The 19,063-nt window shown below is 43.5% G+C and overlaps 1 protein-coding gene across 3 annotated transcripts in view; it reads right to left on the bottom strand.

Moving 5' to 3' along the window:
- Window positions 1-11,591: 11,591 nt before the first annotated feature.
- The window catches only part of ABHD12 (abhydrolase domain containing 12, lysophospholipase), a 112,515-nt gene continuing 105,043 nt past the window's right edge, over window positions 11,592-19,063 (bottom strand). For all 3 annotated transcript variants that reach the window (XM_040429648.1, XM_040429647.1, XM_040429646.1), the window contains exons 12-13: window positions 18,562-18,689; window positions 11,592-13,860 (exon numbers count right to left, since the gene is read on the bottom strand). In XM_040429648.1, the coding sequence (XP_040285582.1) occupies window positions 13,830-13,860; window positions 18,562-18,689 (159 nt within the window). In that variant the 3' untranslated portion in view covers window positions 11,592-13,829. The remainder of the gene's footprint in view (window positions 13,861-18,561; window positions 18,690-19,063) is intronic.

The raw sequence follows: 19,063 nt of genomic DNA, 5'->3' as shown, positions 1-19,063 counted from the left end.
TGACAGATTACCCGGGCTGAGACAGCGCGGTGTTCACTGCGGCAGTGAAAATGCTCTCTTGGCTCTCTCAGAGGTGTCTGTGTAAACTGTACCAAGCTGACCTTACATGCTCTTCCAGGAGGGCTTAACGTCATGTCTTGGTAACTAGGGACAATACCGCGTCTCGTGAGCTCGACGTAGGTGACGTCAAGCGGGCACGGGGCATGGTATCCCTCACACACATGCCTAAGGAAGGACTAGAATTTTTATTTGCTCGTAATATTTTCAATTTCCAAACTCTGATTAAATGTTGTATTTAGATGTCCAGTGTAACAGGCTTAAAATTATTTTAGGAAAAGGCTGGGTTGTACTAGATCATGCAGTACTGGGAGAGACTGATTCCTTCAGTCAAAAAGCCAACACACCTTAAATAAGGAGAGAAGAAACATGTTTTTTTTTTCTTGAAGTGGTATTCTGGTTTCAGGATATTAATGGCCTCTCTCCTAATGACGAGTACTGGTAGTCAATATCTGATTAGAGAGGGTCTGATTCCTGGCACCCACGCTGATTAGCTGTTTGAAGAGGCTGCGGTGCTCATGTGAGTGCTGCATCCTCTTTCATGTTTACCTGCACGCCATCTAAATTGAAGTGGTTACAGTTTTTCATCCTGTTCACTTGAACGGGAGAGAAGCCAACACAATGTAGATGTTGTGGAGGTAAACACGGAAGAGAACACAGCATTTGCATGATCGTGGAGGATGCCCGGAGTTGAACCCTCACTGATCCGATATTGATCAGGAAGTCATCAATATCATAAAACTGGAATTCTCCTTCAGGGTGAACTTGTCCTGTAGTCTTACTGGAAAAAAAATTCAGTATAACACTAAGGGGGAGATTTATGAAAGTGTCTAAAGGAAAGGTGTCTTTGCCCATATCAACCAATTACAGGACAGCTTTTATTTTTTAAAGAGCTCTTTAAAAATGAAAACTGTGCTCTGATTGGTTGATATGGGCAACAAATACATTTTTTTTTTTTAGACACTTATAAATCTGCCTCTTAGGTTATTAATTTAAATCCCTTCTCTTTCTATGCTGAGGAGTCATGTGGGCGGTCCTACTCAGTGACTGACAGCTACTTATGTATGATTTTGTATAAAGGAAAGGAGTAGGGCTGCCCACTGGACTCCTTTTCCCTGGTTCTTTTCTGGCCCTTTGTTTACTTGCAATAAAAACAATCTCTGCCCCTCCCCCTGCTCTGCTAAGGGAGTGGATACAAGAGCTGCCCTGAGTGACATGTCTACCTGCTGGGAGACTCTGCAGCATGTTGTATGTGTAGGACTACAAGTCCCAGCTGTATAATGACACTGCTGAGGGAGTGGATACAAGAGCTGCCCTGAGTGCTGGGAGAAAACAGCAACTTGTAAGTGTAGAACTACAAGTTCCACTTATATAATGACACTGCTAATACACACAGGATCTTCCCCCTACCTGGAATGCTTTGCAGAACTTCTCTGTCAGCTCCTGTGCCCAGCATTTGTCTCCTCACTGCCTGCAGCTACACAGTAAACACTTCAGCCCTGAGTCTGTGCAGCGGAAGGGGTTAAGAATCCTAGCAGAGAGTAGACGGCAGTGAAGGGGGGAGGGGGGGCGTGGCCAGCACAGTGACGTTTCGTTTACAGGCTTGTAAACGACCTTTATCAGAGCAGGGAGAGAAGCTGACATCACAGGTCATGTGACCCTCAGAGAAATCTGAGAAACCAGCCACTGGAGATAAAGTGAGTGAATTGGAAAGCTGTTATATTTGCCCAGTTAGGAACATAGAAAGAACAAAAAAAATAACTCGGATAACCCCTTTAAGGCCACATGCAGATGTCCGTGGAACACGGTCCGTGAGATACCGGACTGGCATTGCAGGAGCGCAAGGCGTCATTGGTTGCTATGAAGCCGAGCGCTCCTGCAATGCCAGTCCGGTATCTCACGGACAGTGTTCCACGGACGTCTGCATGAGGCCTAAATCCCAGGCTGATTTTTGCAAACCTGACGTGTCAATTTATGTGGTAATAACTTTGGAACGCTTTTACTTATCCAAGACATTCTGAGATTGTTTTCTCGTGACACATTGTACTTCATGATGGTGGTAAATATGAGTCCATATATTTCACCTTTATTTATAAAATAATCCACAATTTACAAAAATTTGGAAAAATTCACAATTTTCTAAATTAGAATTTTTCTACTTTACAAACAAATAGTAAAATAGTTATCAATCAACATTCCCCATATGTCTGCTTTATGTTGACATTTTGTAAATGTCTTTCTTTTTAAAGGACGTAGAAGGCTTAGGCCCCTTTCACACGAGCGAGTATTCCGCGCGGATGCGATGCGGGAGGTGAACGCATTGCACCCGCACTGAATACTGACCCATTCATTTCTATGGGGCTGTGCACACGAGCGGTGATTTTCACGCATCACTTTTGCGTGCTCCTCTTTGTGCGTTTTTCACGTAACGCAGGCCCCATAGAAATGAATGGGGTTGCGTAAAAATCGCAAGCATCCGCAAGCAAGTGCGGATGCGGTGCGATTTTCACGCACAGTTGCTAGGAGACGATCGGGATGGAGACCCGAACCTTATTATTTTCCCTTATAACATGGTTATAAGGGAAAATAATAGCATTCTGAATACAGAATGCATAGCGATGCCCGGCATCTCCGTCTGACTCTTTTACTGTATAGGACCTGTGGAGAGCATTAACTATAGTTTAAGGACCTGGGATGACGTCACTCCGGTCATCAGATGGTACGTCACATGATCTTTTACCATGGTGATTCACCATGGTAAAAGATCATGTGACGTACCATGTGATGACCAGAGTGACGTCATCCCAGGTCCTTAAACTATAGTTAATGCTCTCCACAGGTCCTATACAGTAAAAGAGTCAGACGGAGATGCCGGGCATCGCGAGCAAGTGGATTAAGGTGAGTTAAATGATTTTTTATTTTTTTTAACCCCTCCAGCGCTGTTTTACTATGCATTCTGTATTCAGAATGCTATTATTTTCCCTTATAACCATGTTATAAGGGAAAATAATACTATTTACAGAACACCGATCCCAAGCCCAAACTTCTGTGCAGAAGTTCGGGTTTGGGTACCAAACACACGCCATTTTTCTCACGCGAGTGCAAAACGCATTACAATGTTTTGCACTCGCGCGGAAAAATCGCGGGTGTTCCCGCAACGCACCCGCACATTTTTCCGCAACGCCCGTGTGAAAGAGGCCTTAGAAGTTTAAAATACATTTTAAAAATTTTCAACAAAATTTCTAAAACCATTTTTTATGCACCAATTCACTTATAAAGTGATTCTGAGGGGGCTTACGTAATGGAAACCACCCATAAATGACCCCATTTTAGAAATTACACCCCTCAAATTATTCAAAACTGATGTTACAAACTTAGTTAACCCTTGAGGTGTTCCATAAGAATTAAAGGAAAATGGACGTGAAATTTCAAAATTTCACTTTTTTGGTAGATTTTTTTATGTTAATAAATTTTTTCTTGCAACACAGCAAGGGTTAACAGCAAAATAAACCTCAATATATATTACTGATTATGCGGTTTACAGAAATAACCTATACGTGGTGGTAAACTGCCCTATGGGCACGTGGCAGTGGTCAGAAGGAAAGGAGCACCATATGGATTTTGGAGATATATTTTGCTAGAATGGTTTTTAGGCATCATTTTGTATTTGAAGAGACCCTGACGTACCCCTACAGTGGAAATCCTCAAAAAGTGACCCTATTTTTTGGAAACTACGCCCCTTAAAGAATATATTAAGGGGGGTACTGAGCACTTTACAGCATTTGGAAACACTTGGCTGTAAAAATGAATAGTTTCATTTCTTCCTAGAAAATGTTGCTTTAATCCCAAATTTTCCATTTTCACAAGGGGTAAGAGGAGAAAAAGAACCCCATAATTTGTTAACCATTTTATCCTGAATATGGAAACACCCGATATGTGGTAGTAAACCTCTGTGGGGGCACATGGCAGGACTCAGAACGAAAGGAGCGCCATATGGCTTTTGCAGCGCAGATTTTGATGGATTGGTTTACGGGTGCCATTGGTTTTTATTTTTTAAGTGATTGTCTTATGTGGGGGCTCAATTTTTGCGGAATGAGGTGATGTTTCCATTGGTACCATTTTGGGGTACATAAGACTTTTTGATCGCTTGGTATTACACTTTTTGTGAGGCAAGGTGAAAAAAATTGCTGTTTTGGCATAGTTGTTGTTTTATTTATTTTTACAGCATTTACCTGAGGGGGTATATAATGTGATATTTTTATAGAGCAGGTTGTTACAGACCAATATGTCTATCATTTTTTATTTTTTTGTTAAGGTTTACACAGTGAAAGCCTTTTTGAACAGAATAAAATCTTGTTTTTGTGTTGCCATTTTCTGAGAGCTATAGTTTTTTTTATTTTTTGGCCGATTGTGCTGTTTTAGCACCATTTTTCTTTTACGGCCTTCACCTGACGGGGTGGATCATGTGATATTTTTATAGAGCCGGTTGATACGGACGTGGCGATACATAACATGTCTACTTTTATTTATTTATTTTTTTACAATTTTTTTAAACTTTAATTTGGGAAAAGGATACTTTTTTTTTTTTATTACTTGAAACTTTTACGTTTTATTTTGTAAAACTTTATGTTTATTACTACTTTTTTCACTTTATTTTTTGTCCCACTCTGGGAACTTGGGGGGTCTGATCCCCCTTACAATACTTCTGTATTGTAATGCATTGGCTGTAAGTGTATTACACTTAAGCTTCCTGCCTGTGAGATCCAGGGGGCTGGATCTTACAGGCTGTCACGGAAGGCAGCCACGATGCCTAAGGAAGGCATTGGTTTGCTATCCAAGCCATCAGGTCCCTGTCACAGCAGCGCGGGGACCCGATGGACACCCGACATGATACCTCACGTGCCACGTTCAGAGCTGACCGTGGCATTGCAAAGGTTAATGCGCAAGGATCAGTGTTTTCACCGATGCCGGCACATATAGCAGGGGTCCGGCTATTAGTGACTGCGCCCACCCGATTAGAGCACCATAGCTATACGGCGCTGGGATTTGAGACCCTGTTTCCAGCGCCGTACTACGGGTTAAAGGGGTTATCCATGAAAAGGTATCGATGACCGGATGCTCCGGATAGGGGATCAGAATCAGATCTGCGAGGGTATGACACCTGTGACCCCTGCAGATCAGCTGTTAGAAGAGGCCTTGATTGCTGCAGCTTCTTCCTAGGCCAGTGACATTACCGTACATCAGTCACATGGCCTAGTTGCAGCTCAGCCCCTTTCCAGTCAATGAGGCTGACCTACAATACCAAGCACTGCCACTATACAATGTACAGCATTGTGCTGGGAACCTGCATCGCATCCCATAGTTTCAGTGAGCACAGTGGTTCCCTAAAACAGTTGATCGGCGGGGATAGCAGGACTTGGACCCCCGCTTATGTGATAATGATGACCTATCGTGAGGACAATAGAAAGAAGAGAGGTTACGGCAGCATCTCCAGTGTATCCTTTATTGAAGCCATGAGTGTGTACAAATAGCAAGCAATTGCAACGTTTCGGCTAAATAGTAGCCTTTATCAAGGCTTGCATACACTGGAGATGCCGCCGTAACCTTTCTACTGTTCTGTGGACTGCTACGGATCTGCGGTCCTGTTGTGGCTGATGCATTCCGGGATTGGTCAGTGAGGTCTGTTGATGCTGCTCTATTATTTTGTTTTCTTACTATCGTGAGGACAAGTCATCATTATCTTTTCCAAGATAACCCCTTTAAATGGGACATTTGCTTGCTTATCAGTCCAGAAACTTAACTATTCTTGTCCATTGGTGGTGCATTGTATTGTAGCTCAGCCCCATTCACTTGGTCTCAATTCAACCCTATCAGCAGGATCAACCCGGGATGGCAAAAATCCATTGGGTCGTTCCAGAGAAAACAGTTTAATACCATATAAAATGAGGGCCTCAGTTTACAGAGGGGGAAGGCCCTGAGCTGCTCTGCTTTCCTATTTCCCACACCCCCTTGGTGTACTGAAGCCCTAATTTGCATATGGAATTAAACAGTTTTCTCTACAATCGGAACAGATTTTCACCATCCCGGTATCATTTTAGTTAGCAGAATTAACCTTATCAAGGAGTACAATTAGCTTAATAGGGTTGATCCCACTGGCAGGTCCTCTTTAAGGCCACATGTACTTTGCAGTCCCCAAATACATATACCGTTCATGCGCTTTTTTTTTTTTTTTTTTTTGCAGATCCATTGACTTCAATGGGTCTGTGGACTGAATTTTGCCGGCAATAATAAGAAATCTTCTATAATTATTTGCATAACAGACATACGGACGTGGACAGCACATAGATGAGGGACATGCGACTGTGGACAGCACACAGGTGCAGACCATGTACTGTCCACATGCTTAAGTCCGTACCAAAAATTATAGAGAATGTCCTATACTGGTCCACTGACCGTTTTAAGTCAATGGGTCAGCCCAAAAAAATGTGGATGGCACACAGACTGTATCTATATTTTACGGATCTGCGGCCCACACAATGAATACAGTTACATGCATGAGGCCTAAACAGTATTTTCTAGTTTTCCATTGCATGACAGCTAATTAGTGGTAACCATCTTCAAGGCATCCATAGACAGAACGATACTTCATGGTGGGGCACTGCATTCAGATGTAGCCTGCTCTCCCATCCATTGTAGAACTATGACAGTAGTCATGGAAGAGACGTGAAAATTGCTCTAAAGACAATTCCAGCTGGAAGTCGCATCTGATCCTGTTCTCTGGATAAGAGTCGATATGTGGCATAAAAAAAAAGGACTATTAACCTAGGTGGAAATGCATTGGTAATACAGAAAGCCCACTCTTCCCTGTAGATACTGCCATGTATACTGTACTTAGTCAGCAGTTCTAATTATAAAGTGAAGAGAAACGCTGCGTGTGTCTGACACTGATAAATTATACATTTAAGTTTTCATTCTCACCCAATCTCTTGCATTTTTAGGCCTCTTTCACACGACCGTATGGCTTTTTCAGTGTTTTGCGGTCCGTTTTTTTACGGATCCGTTGTTTGTTTCTGTTGTGTTTCCGTATGGCATATACAGTAAATACATAGAAAAAAAATTGGGCTGGACATAAAATTTTCAATAGATGGTTCCGCAAAAACGGAACGGATACGGATGCATTTCCGGATGTCTTCCGTTTTTTTTTGCGGACCCATTAACTTGAATGGAGCCACGGAACGTGATTTGCGGGCAATAATAATACATGTCCTATCTTTCAACGGAAATGTAATGCATACAGAGTACATTCCGTTTTTTTTTTTGCGGAACCATTGAAATTAATGGTACCGTATGCGGAACGCAAAAAACGGCCCGTAAAACTGGAAAAAAAAACGGTCGTGTGAAAGAGGCCTTATTCTGGATCTAAAAAAACAAAAAACAAACCAATACCGACACCACAGCATACTCCAGTGCAGATCTTCTTACATTCTCTTTACCGCAGGCAGGAAGGGTTGGAATGGCACACCAGAGTAACAGAGGATCCTCCAGTGGGCCCAGGCTCTGATACCATATTGGGCCAAAACCCATTTGGCTGCCTTTGGAGCCAGTCACTTGCCGGTATGGTCAATATCTTTCTTTGTTTTCTCTGGTGGGCCCAAGAAAATCCAGTCCGACACTGGGCACAATACTAAATGTCCACAATAGATGGGATCAGTCTAGTGACTGGTCCGTGAACCAGGAGACCTCCAGTTACCTAATGTACTCCGGAACTGATGAGGGAAATCTGCTTTTGGGCAGTGTCATATACAGCAGAAGTGGATCCAACAGGAAGAAGTAGAAGTCTTTCATTTATATTTTTATTCCCTTTCAACCCTCTTCTGTCTTTGGCTCCAAAAAAATCCCACCACCCTTAAGGCTCTTTCACACGTCAGATTTTGCCTGTGCTGTGGACCTGCTCGGACATTAGCCCCATTGGATGGAGCTAAACTTTGAGCAGACACCCGCCATGGCTGGCAGTAATGTCTGTTTGTCCATCATGGCAAAAAGGGACATGTCCCTTCTTGGTGCGGTCATGGCTTTAAACAACTGGCAGTGCAAACGGCAGCGCGACCTCCCAAAACAAAAGGATGTGGACATCACATGCCTGACAACAGGATTTTGGTGTGGAATCTGCACCAAAATTTCTGAGCCAAAAGACGCTGGGTAAACAGGCCTTTAGTTTTGTTAGTTTTTTTTTTCAAAGAAGTTGTGGCATTTATTATTTTTTTTTAGCAAAAGCCAGTAGCGGAATCCAGAGGAATGAGAAATATAAAGGAATGACTTCTATATTTCCTTCCTGCTGGATCCACTTCTGGCTTTGACTATAAAAAAGAAAGCTGTATATGGGTGTTTTTGCTGAGTTTTTTTGCAGTATAAAAACACCAGCTACAGATGTTTGCCATTTCTATGGGAAATATGAAATGCACAACACAAGAGCTTTTTTTTGCCACAGAAATTTTTGTTAAAGGGAGTCTTTCACCTAAAATGACCATTATAGAACACTAACACCATGATCTGCATTATAGTCCCCATATTTGAATGCTACTTACCATATAGCTGTCCGTCGCTTATTTTAGCTAAAAAACACTTTTATTCAATATGTAAATTAGGTTCTGGAGGTGCCCAGGGGCTGCGTGCAAACAGCCGGTGCCCATGCCCCTCGTCGCTTTTCATATGAAACCCCTCCCCTTTCACCCCTCTGGCCTGCCCTAGGTTCTTCAGAAATCCAGTCCCAGCGCCGTTCACAAGATTCGCGGTGCGCCTACACACTTCATTCCCCATTATGGGCAGAGGCACAAGGACGGCTAGATGTACAGGCCGGCACATACGCAGTAAACGCTCTTGTGCCTCTGCCCATAATGGGGAATGAAGTGCGCAGGCGTGGCTAATCTTGTGAACGGCGCTGGATTTCTGAAGAACCTAGGGCGGGCCAGAGGGGTGAAAGGGGAGGGGTTTCATATGAAAAGAGACGAGGGGCATGGGCACCGGCCGCTTGCACGCCGCCCCTGGGCACCTTCAGAACCTAATTTACATATTGAATAAAAGTGTTTTTAGCAAAAATAAGCGACGGACAGCTATACGGTAAGTAGCATTCAAATATGGGGACTATAATGCAGATCATGGGGTTAGTGTTCTATAATGGTCATTTTAGGTGAATGACTCCCTTTAATTAGGTGGTGTTTTTTGGTGTCTGCCATTTTCTTTTATTTAAACACAGCATATGGACTTATCTTCCAGTACATCCCAGATGCTTGATTGGATAAGAATTGGGGTATTTGGAAATCAACTCCTTGAACTCTCGGTCATGTTCCTCAAACAACTTTTGAACAGTTTGTGAGGGTGTGATCGTCAAAGTAAGGCAAGAGTCACAGTCTGGATTCTGGACATGTGTCCCAGCCCAACTGCGGTTTTAATGACCCTAGCTCTCATCATAGAAATCTATGATGCAGCAAGTTCGGGTGCTTAAAGGAGTTATCCTGGAAATAATACTGATGACCTATCCTGTATCGGCTCTTAGGAGAGGTCGGGGGCTCTGTGAGTGCTGTGGCCTCTTCCTAGGCCAGGTGACATCACTGTACATCAGGCACAAGGCCTAGTTGCAGCACAGTCCCATTGAAGTGAACCAAACCCAGCCAGTATACAGCGCTCTGCTTGGTGATCTGCTAGGAGCACACCGTGCTCACCAAAGCTCCGGTGAGCGAGGCAGCTCCCTGGAACAGCTGATTAGCAGGGTGTTGGAACTCGGACCTCCCGAGGAAAGGTCATCATTATCATTTCCTGGATAACCGCCACCTTGTCTTCTTGCCATAATGCATCCTCCTGGTGCCATCTGTTTTCCAGCACACGCATCCACACGATACAAAAGAAAATGTGATTCATCAGTGGACATTTCCATGTGTTAGGAATGCATATCCACATGGCTTGCTGTCTCTGTCTTTTCCCCTGTGTATGGGCCCTTTAAGAAACTGTAAAACAGACTTTTTTTCTCCTACTTTTCACACATAGCCCTTTAATTGCCAAGAAAAAAAGGAAATACATCAGAACATGAGTCCACATGTAGCAGCCAAAAACCATGGTGATGGTGCTATGGCAAAATAAAGTGCAGGTTTCAAATTCCTAGTTAAAAAGGGTTGTGCAGTGCTAGGATACTGACGACCTATCCTCAGGACAGGCCATGAATATCAGATCGGATGGGATGTAATTTCAGACACCCTCACCGATCAGCTGTTTGAAGGGATACTGGCGCGCGGGAGAGTGTTGCTTTCTCTTCAAAATTACCCGATAGTCATCTCCTTTGTAGAGGTGGTGAAGGGTAATTACAACTGCTCGTCCCATTCAAGTGAATGGCATAAGCAGCTAGCTGTAATTACACTATACCACGGTGGCAAAGAAGATGACGCACAGGTAATTTTAAAGAGGAAGCATCACTCTCACAAGTGACACTACCCCTTCAAACAGCTGATCGTCAGGGAGCTAGAAGTTGAACCCCCGCCAATCAGATATTCACTGCCTGTCCTGAGGAAGGGGAATCAATATCATAGCACTGAACAGTCCCTTTAATGGCCCATATTTATTCACAAACTGTGCAATCATTAAAAGGGTTTTCTGAGATGTTTATACTGATGATTGGTGGGAGTCCGACACCCAGGACCCCCGCTGATCAGCTGTTTGAGAAGGCACTGGAGCTCCTGTGAGCGCCGCGGCCTTCTCTCTGCTCACCAAGCACAGAACCACACATTGGATAGCAGCTGTGCTTGGTATCGCAGCTCAGCCCCATTCACTTCTATGGGGCTTAGCTTCTCCTGAAACATGTCATCACTCGGCCTACGAAAAGCAGAGGGAAGGCAGTGGTACTCCTAGGAGCGACGGTGACTTCTCAAACGAGCTGATTGGTGGGGGTCCCGTGTGTCGAATCCCACCGATCAGATACCTGATCAGATCTCAGAAACCCCTTTAAGAATCAATGTGAAAACTGCGCTGATTTTTGGTAAAACAACTTGGACTGCACTATTTTCTATGACTCATTTTTATTTCCAGAGCTTAGTGTCAAATTACAGTCCAGAATCTTAGCTTTCAAATGATACCAGGCTCAGAAAAATGTAGAGTGCAGGACTCGATTAAAGGAGGATAAAAACTTTTATTTCCTGTAGCAGGGACGGGGCTGCAAATGATATACAGGAACTTTTTCATGAAAATTCACTTGTCCATTGCGTAACTTGTCTATGCCATGGCGATTCAGTCATTTGAATCGATATGTTTCGTCGCTTCAGTTTTGACGATTTAGAAATAAGTGATATGAATGAACGCTACACAACTTGAACTTGGGTCAGCCTTTTATCCATGAACATAGATTTCCATTAAAAAAAATGCACATGAGGTGCTGTCAGGCTCCTGGACACAAGTCTCCAGTATGTATGTATGTATGTATGTATGTATGTATGTATGTATGGAGATATATATTAGTGTGAAAAGAAGAAACTGGAATACAATGGTTTCAAATTCGTTTTTTTTTTACATTTAAAATGCAGATAAACAGACCGGTACTTAAGAACTGATACAAGTTGCCGTTTTCTAGCTCCATTCTGCAGGTTTACATTAAAATATTAAACTTCTAGTTCAGTTTTGTCAACCAAAAGGACCAAATGATTAAATCAATGTTAAAAATCCAGGCATTTGTTCCAACGGCGCTCAATAAGTATTTCAAGTAAGCCTCACAAGGAATATGCCCACATATCTCCAATCAGAGGACTAAGGCATTCTCACTGCCTCTATGGACAACCATGTCAGCCACTCATGGTGCCTGGATGCCAAAGCATTGTGCAAAATGTTATCTTTAAACTGGTCAACCCATGAAAAATATAACTGTATAATCACTGGGGGGCCCCACTGATTGCTACAATGGGGGCCCCTAGCCTATCCTCGAGGAGCTTGAATGGAGCAGTGGTCACGCATGCGCTGTGCTACGACCTTCAGTGCCACAGACTTTAAATGGAGCAGTGGTCACGCATGCGCTGTGCTCCGCTACGATCTTCAGACTTTGGTCATCTGTGCACTGCTGCTCCATTCAAACTTCTCTGGGGCATGGAATTAGGCCCCTTGTTCTATTGATCGTGAGGATCCAAGCAGTGAGGCCCCCAGTGATCATATATTTATCCCCTATCCTGTGGATAGGTAATGTTTTTCACAGGATAGACCCTTTAAGAGCGGTCTATGTGGACAGTACATTTGGAGTGTCTAATCTATGGATATAACTGCATATGTTAGTGACTGCCGCCCCTTATAGGGCAGTGTTACTTGAAGTGCTTCATGGACATGTCAGACAGACCAGCTGTAGTTAGTAATACAGTATGTGTAAAAACTCTGCAATAGATATGCATCTGTCTTTAACTCTGCGTCATGCCATCTGAGGCTCTCCAGCTATTCCTGAGGACTTCACATCAGCTGGGGGGGGGCCACAAGCTGCAGGACATGCAGAGGGTGGGTGAGACATGTGAGTTGGGCGTGGTCTTGGTGGGGTTTTTCAGGATTTTACTACTGATGACCTATCATCAGGATAGGTCATCAGTATCTAATCCGACACCAGGGACACCCGCCGAACAGCTGTATGAAGTGAATGCGGCTGAGTGCGATACCAGGCACAGCCATTATACAATGTATGGCGCTGTACTTGGTAACCACGAGAAGGCCGTGGCACTTACAGGATCGCTGGTGCATTCTCAAAACGGCTGATCAGATACTGACTACCTATCCCGAGGATAGGTCATCAGTAGTAAAATCCCAGAAACCCCCTTTAATGTACCCAATTATAAAAATACCCAGAGTGAAAATAATGAACTAAATCAAGGTCTGGGTCATATCATATAAGCTAGACTTTTGGATTTCATTATTAGACTCCCACTTAAAAATATGTGTATTCCACGGCCCCTTTGAATCAGCCCACTACTCCTTAGTATACGGTGCCCACTTTATAATCATACCATACTACAGATATAATAACCAAGTCTATGGGGAAGGAAATACATATCAGGCATATATTTTCTCCTGTACACCTCCACACATGGGATCCTGCCCCCGTTAAGTAAATTCTGAATGCATTATGTGAAAGGATAAAGACAGGTACATTATATTTGTGCAAACTGCAGACAGTCTAATATCATAAGGAAAAGTATCACCAATAACCACTTACCTCCACACATCACCTGACACCTATGTGCTATCAGAGAGGAAGTACTGAATATAGGAAATCTGAGCATTAGAAATCACAGTAGCATGCACAACCTCTAAAGTTATTGCGTAGACAGTGCTTATGAGACACAGCTTCTCCAGTTAAAAATATAGCAGCTCTCTAAATAACCGATTCAGGGAAACCATTGTGATCGGCGTCGGTAACTTTTCAATGTCGCAGCACTAGCAATGAGCAAGCGCCATGTTTTCAAGTAGCAGGTGACCCATCTTCTCCGGGGGCATGGGGGCCCTTTCATACATACCTGCACTTATTGATAGGATACTGTTACTTGAAACATACGATGTAAGTCCCTTCACAGTCAGACGATTGCAGGCAAGAAATAAAAATGACAATGAGAAAATAAAAAAGTCCAGTAGCTGTACCCCAAAGACACTGGAATGGACTATATCCCATGTGGAAGTGTAGGCAAGCACTAGCACAAAAAGGGATTGTCATATTGTTGGTCCCCCTAAATCACGCACAAGCATCCGGGTCGTCTTCTTCAGGGGTTCTATTGCTGCTCCGTGCTGCCAAGGAAATCTCTGGAGGGAAGAGAGAAAGATGAATGCTGTGGTTTCAAGGATAGATACAGACTGTTTTAGGGTGCCTGTACATGGTGCAGAGCTCCAGACTAAAAAAAATACCTAGTAGCCATTGGCTCGTGAACTGAAAAATTTAGGAGACAAATTAAATTTTTAGTCGCCAAATCGAAACCGAATCAAAATTTTGGTATCGTGCGCAGAACGGTAAAAATTAGTAAAAAGATACAAGACGGATCCGTCTGTCCGCAAGACAGATTAGTTCTTGCAATGCATTTGTGAGATGGATCCGCATCCGGATGCGTCTCACAAATGCTTTAAGTCACATCCAGATCGGCGGATCCGGCAGGCAGTTCCTACGACGGAACTGCCCTCCGGATCACACTGCCGCAAGTGTGAAAGTAGCCTTAGTGGTTTTTTTTTACTTACTATTAGCCCCCTTAGGGGCTGGAACCCTTGTCCTATTCACCCTTTAGACCCCTTTCACACGAGCGAGTTTTCCGCGCGGGTGCAATGCGTGACGTGAACGTATAGCACCCGCACTGAATCCGGACCCATTACTTTCTATGGGGCTGTGCACATGAGCGGTAATTTTCACGCATCACTTGTGTGTTGCGTGAAAATCGCAGCAAGCTCTATATTGTTTTTCAGTCAACGCAGGCCCCATAGAAGAGAATGGGGCTGCGTGAAAATCGCAAGCATCTGCAAGCAAGTGCGGATGCGGTGCGATTTTCACGCATGGTTGCTAGGATAAAAGTCTATTCACTGTATTATTTTCCCTGATAACATGGTTATAAGGGAAAATAATAGCATTCTTTAATACAGAATGCTTAGTAGAAGGTCGATTGAGGGTTAAAAAAATAAAATAAAATGAACGCACCTCCTCTAATTGATCGCGTAGCTGCCGGTCTCCTGTTCTTTCTTCATGACCTGTCAAAGGTCCTATAGTGACATCACTGTGCTCATCACATGATCCATCACCATGGTAATGGACCATGTGATGACCCCAGTGACATCACCAAAGGTCCTGAAGAAAGAACAAAGGGAACGGCAGCTACGCGATCAATTGGAGGAGGCGAGTTAATATTTTTTTTATTTTTTAACCCTAATTGGCACTGTGCCACCAATGTTTATTATACTGGGGTGTTGGGGGGCGCACTGCGCCACCAATGAAGATAACTGACTTGTTAATACAAAAATACATGAGGCGGGTGCTGGAATCAAATAGCCGGCACCCGACCTCTATGACAGGGAGCTGCGATCCGCTGCAGTTAACCCCTCAGGTGTGGTACCTGAGGGGTTAACTGCAGCGGATCGCAGCATCCTGTCATAGAGGTCGGGTGCCGGCTATTTGATTCCAGCACCCGCCTCCTGTATTTTTATTAACAAGTCAGTTATCTTCATTGGTGGCGCAGTGGCCACACCCCCTCCTCTCCTCCTCCAGTCTCTCTCCTTATTGGCGGCGGCAGCAGCAGCACAGGGGGGAGGGAGAGACTCCTTCTCCACTGCGCTGCTGAATAGAACATCGGCGGTGGGGCAGAGAACTATCAGCTCCTGTGCCCCGCCGCTGTACTCAACTGCAGAGCTGCGGGTCTAGTCGCAAATGGCGACAAGACTAAAAAGTCTTGTCGCCATTTGTAAATTCTAAGTCGCATTGGCGACCATTTTGGTCGCCATCTGGAGCCCTGTGGTGCAAGTACAGGTGCCGCCCAACGATTAGTGATAATCTGCATGCGGATCCAGCTGTGAATATGATCATTTAGAGGGGAAATTCCATCAAAATGATCCATTCCCCTGATGACGCCATGGATTCTGCTAAACATGTTGGTGGACACAACGCAATATTGTGTGGTAGATGCAGTAGTCCAGATAATAGCTCTATGAAATACAGGCAGGGCACATGAGCAATCAGCTATAGGTGCCGAGCACCAATGTAAACCTGTATATTAGTGGTATATGGAAGTGAATCTGCACACACAAAGGAGGAAATGTATCATTCCCCTTTTTATTATGTTTTTACGCACAGTCTGACCATGGCAGCACTGATTGGATAGAGTAAGTCTGTGCTGGTACACACCCCCAACTGGTAACACCCCTCTATACCCTTACTGCAGACTGCTAGCAATTCATTAACAACTTCTAGTAGAAATAATAAAGGAAGAGCACAACATAGAGCCATAAGAATAGGTGCTCCGGAATTGTTGTTACATGGGGAATGCAAGTAGCTATTAAAACAGGCATGTCAGGTGACAGGTCCTCTTTAAGACCTCCTGTCTTTTGAGAGCAGCTACACGGGCCACAGACACAATGGACTTTTAGGAGAGAGTTTGTAGTCACGCTCTGTGACCTGTGCAGAGGTCAGGAGGGAGTGGATAAGCTGTGATATCAACTATTGTGAATGTTGGATTCTGTCTTATCTATATAGAGGTGTTACTTGTTTCCTGCTCTACCTGTACAGAACAGGAAATCATGACCTATTAGGCTTAGTGGCCAGTAACAAAATTGCAGGACTATATACGTTTTTTTTATATAAATAGGGACATAGAAAAGAAAAACTCAACCAAAATGCGAAAAAATGTACAGTATTTAACATAAAAATGTGATTTAAAAAATAGGTCATTTTCTGATGACACATTCCATTTAAATGCCTTCTCTGATAGCACAGGTCCTATCAAGACTGGTGTCGCACATGCCGGTCTTGAGAAATCAGGGCCACAGTGTTTTTAAAGCACTAGGTTTAGGACCCATTCACTTGTGAATGTTATTTTAACAAATAATAGTCAATAGCTGTTTTAAGAGACATGTTCTAGGAGGGAGACTGGGTTTCTACTGGGTTTTCAGCCCTTACAGTATACACATTTTTGGCAGTATCATTTCCTCCTCCAGGTCTTGTAGTAAATACATATACAGGTACATGAGAGACGATCACATTGGTGCAACCTGATTTTACTGACCTCTGTAAGGCCTTGTGCACATGAGTGTACGTATTTTGAAAAATATGGATACTGCCCAAGTTGCATCCAAAATTTTTGTGGAGCTATTGACTTCAATGGGTCTGTGGTCCACATTTTGCAGCCAAGTGTCATCCGTGTGCTTTCCACATCTGTATGTCCACTCTGCATTAAAATGTGAAACACAGAGCCATTGAAGTCAAAGGGTCTGCAGAAAACAAATAAGTGTATAGTACACGGACCGCATCTGTATTTGGTGGATCAGCGGTTTGCAAAATGTACACAGTTGTGTGTATGAAGCCTAATGAAAAGGCTCTGGCACTGCTCAGACATACCATTTATTATAAAAGTGACAACAGATTTCCAGTTACAGAAATCCCTCTGCCGTGCCAAAGGGCTGTAAGTGCACTACAGAGTCCTTCAGTTCTTGAAATTAGTGGTGATCAGATATTACAGTCTTCACCAATGTACCCAAAATCATATTCATTAGATTGCCTTCATAAAAAAAATAAAAAAACACAACACATCGCTGATCTTTTCCAGTCTAACCTGATAATTGATTTAAAGCTCGTGCAATCTAGCAGGAACTATGAGTGACAGCTGAGGACCCGGAGGAGAAGACAGAAGCGGTGTGTACCCGCTTCTGTCTTCTCTAGTGTAGCTTACACAGAGCCCAATAAGGGCGATGTCTACAGTGAGCAGAGATGGCAGCTGTCTATGACATGATCTTGGGGTGCAAGGTGCTTAGCAGATCCAGAACAGCTTTAGGGTCCATTCAGAATGCGGATCCACAAAACACGGACACCAGCAATGTGCGTTCTGCATTTCGAGGACCACACTTCGCCGACACTATAATAGAAAATGCCTTTTCTTGTCCGCAGTTGCAGACAAGAATACGACATGTTCTATTTTTTTTTCGGGAACGGAATAGCGCATCCGTTCTGGCCCTTTTGAAAATGAATGGGTCCGCACCTCCAAACCAAAGTTGCGGACATTTGAATGGACCCTTACTCATCACCAATGTCAAAACAGGAGGTCATTTTCACCAGGCTCCTATGCATGCCCCAGTTACAGTGGGACAGAACAAAAAAATAAAAATAAATGAATGCCCCACAAAAGTCTTATGACCTCTGGGGGTAAAAATTGTGTAAAAACTTAAATATATATTTATTTATTATATGTAATACATTAATGCACACAGATCTAATCGATATTATATACCAAAACTTCTATTCTTACACTTTAATTTAGTGTAAAAAATATTACTATAAAATGTACTTGAATTAACCTGGGTGTTAAGGAAATTTTAAACATTTTTGTACCCCAACAAATAAAGCTAGCACCATTAAACCCCTAAAAGGGGTCTGGTTATTTAGGACCAAAACACTATGGTGATTTAAAGGGGTTAATGCATAAGAGTGGCTGAAGCATCCCTGGCTGGCCTGATATCATATGCTGAGAGCGGATGTTACTTTCTCTCCCCATGACAGCAGAATGAAGAGGTTTCAATGCGGCGGCCATCACAACAAACAGCCATGGTCCTGAACCCTGCATGTATATATTAAACTGAGCAGGGTCACAGCTGGGCCTAGCACAACGAGAACATTGTGTACCAGAGCGGGCGCACAGGACATTATTGTCCTAAAAACCCTGGACTTGTGTCTGAGCGACAACAGATCTATCATTAACTTATCTGGTTGACATTCAGAACAAGAGAAAAACAAGAGGAAAAAGGGAAAATTTATATTCTCACCTCAGTATCCGCTTTAGTTCTGGACTCCTGTATATGTACTTGTGTCTATAGCCCAGGTCTTTGTGAAAAGGAACAAACTGGACCTTGAAATCCCGTAAACTGCGCGCTGGGGCAGCAATGTTGTAAAGCTAGAGAGACATACAAAAATACAGAGTGTTTTACAATTTTATTAAAAAGGAAACCTAGAGATGAAGCACTGCCTGGAATGAATATGTAGCCAAACCAGGAAATTACAATCAATCAATGTTGTGCACTGCATGAACAGTATTACACAAGTCCAAATTTTTTGATTTAAAGGGGTTTTCTAACTGTATTCGCAGGATAGGTCATCAGTATCTGATTGTGGGGGGTGGCAGGCAGTGATGGGGACAAGCCTCCCTAGCATAGCGGATGACGCTAGGTAGGCTCGTCCCCGTCACCACCTGCCATTGGCTGCTGTTTTCATCCGCACACAGGGAGAAGCAGCTGCGGCAGTGCGGGGACCAGGAGCTGCGCAGGGAGC

This window comes from Bufo bufo, chromosome 4 (genome assembly GCF_905171765.1).
Source record: "Bufo bufo chromosome 4, aBufBuf1.1, whole genome shotgun sequence".
Lineage (NCBI taxonomy): Eukaryota > Metazoa > Chordata > Amphibia > Anura > Bufonidae > Bufo > Bufo bufo.
This window is presented reverse-complemented; position numbering and strand designations above follow the sequence as displayed.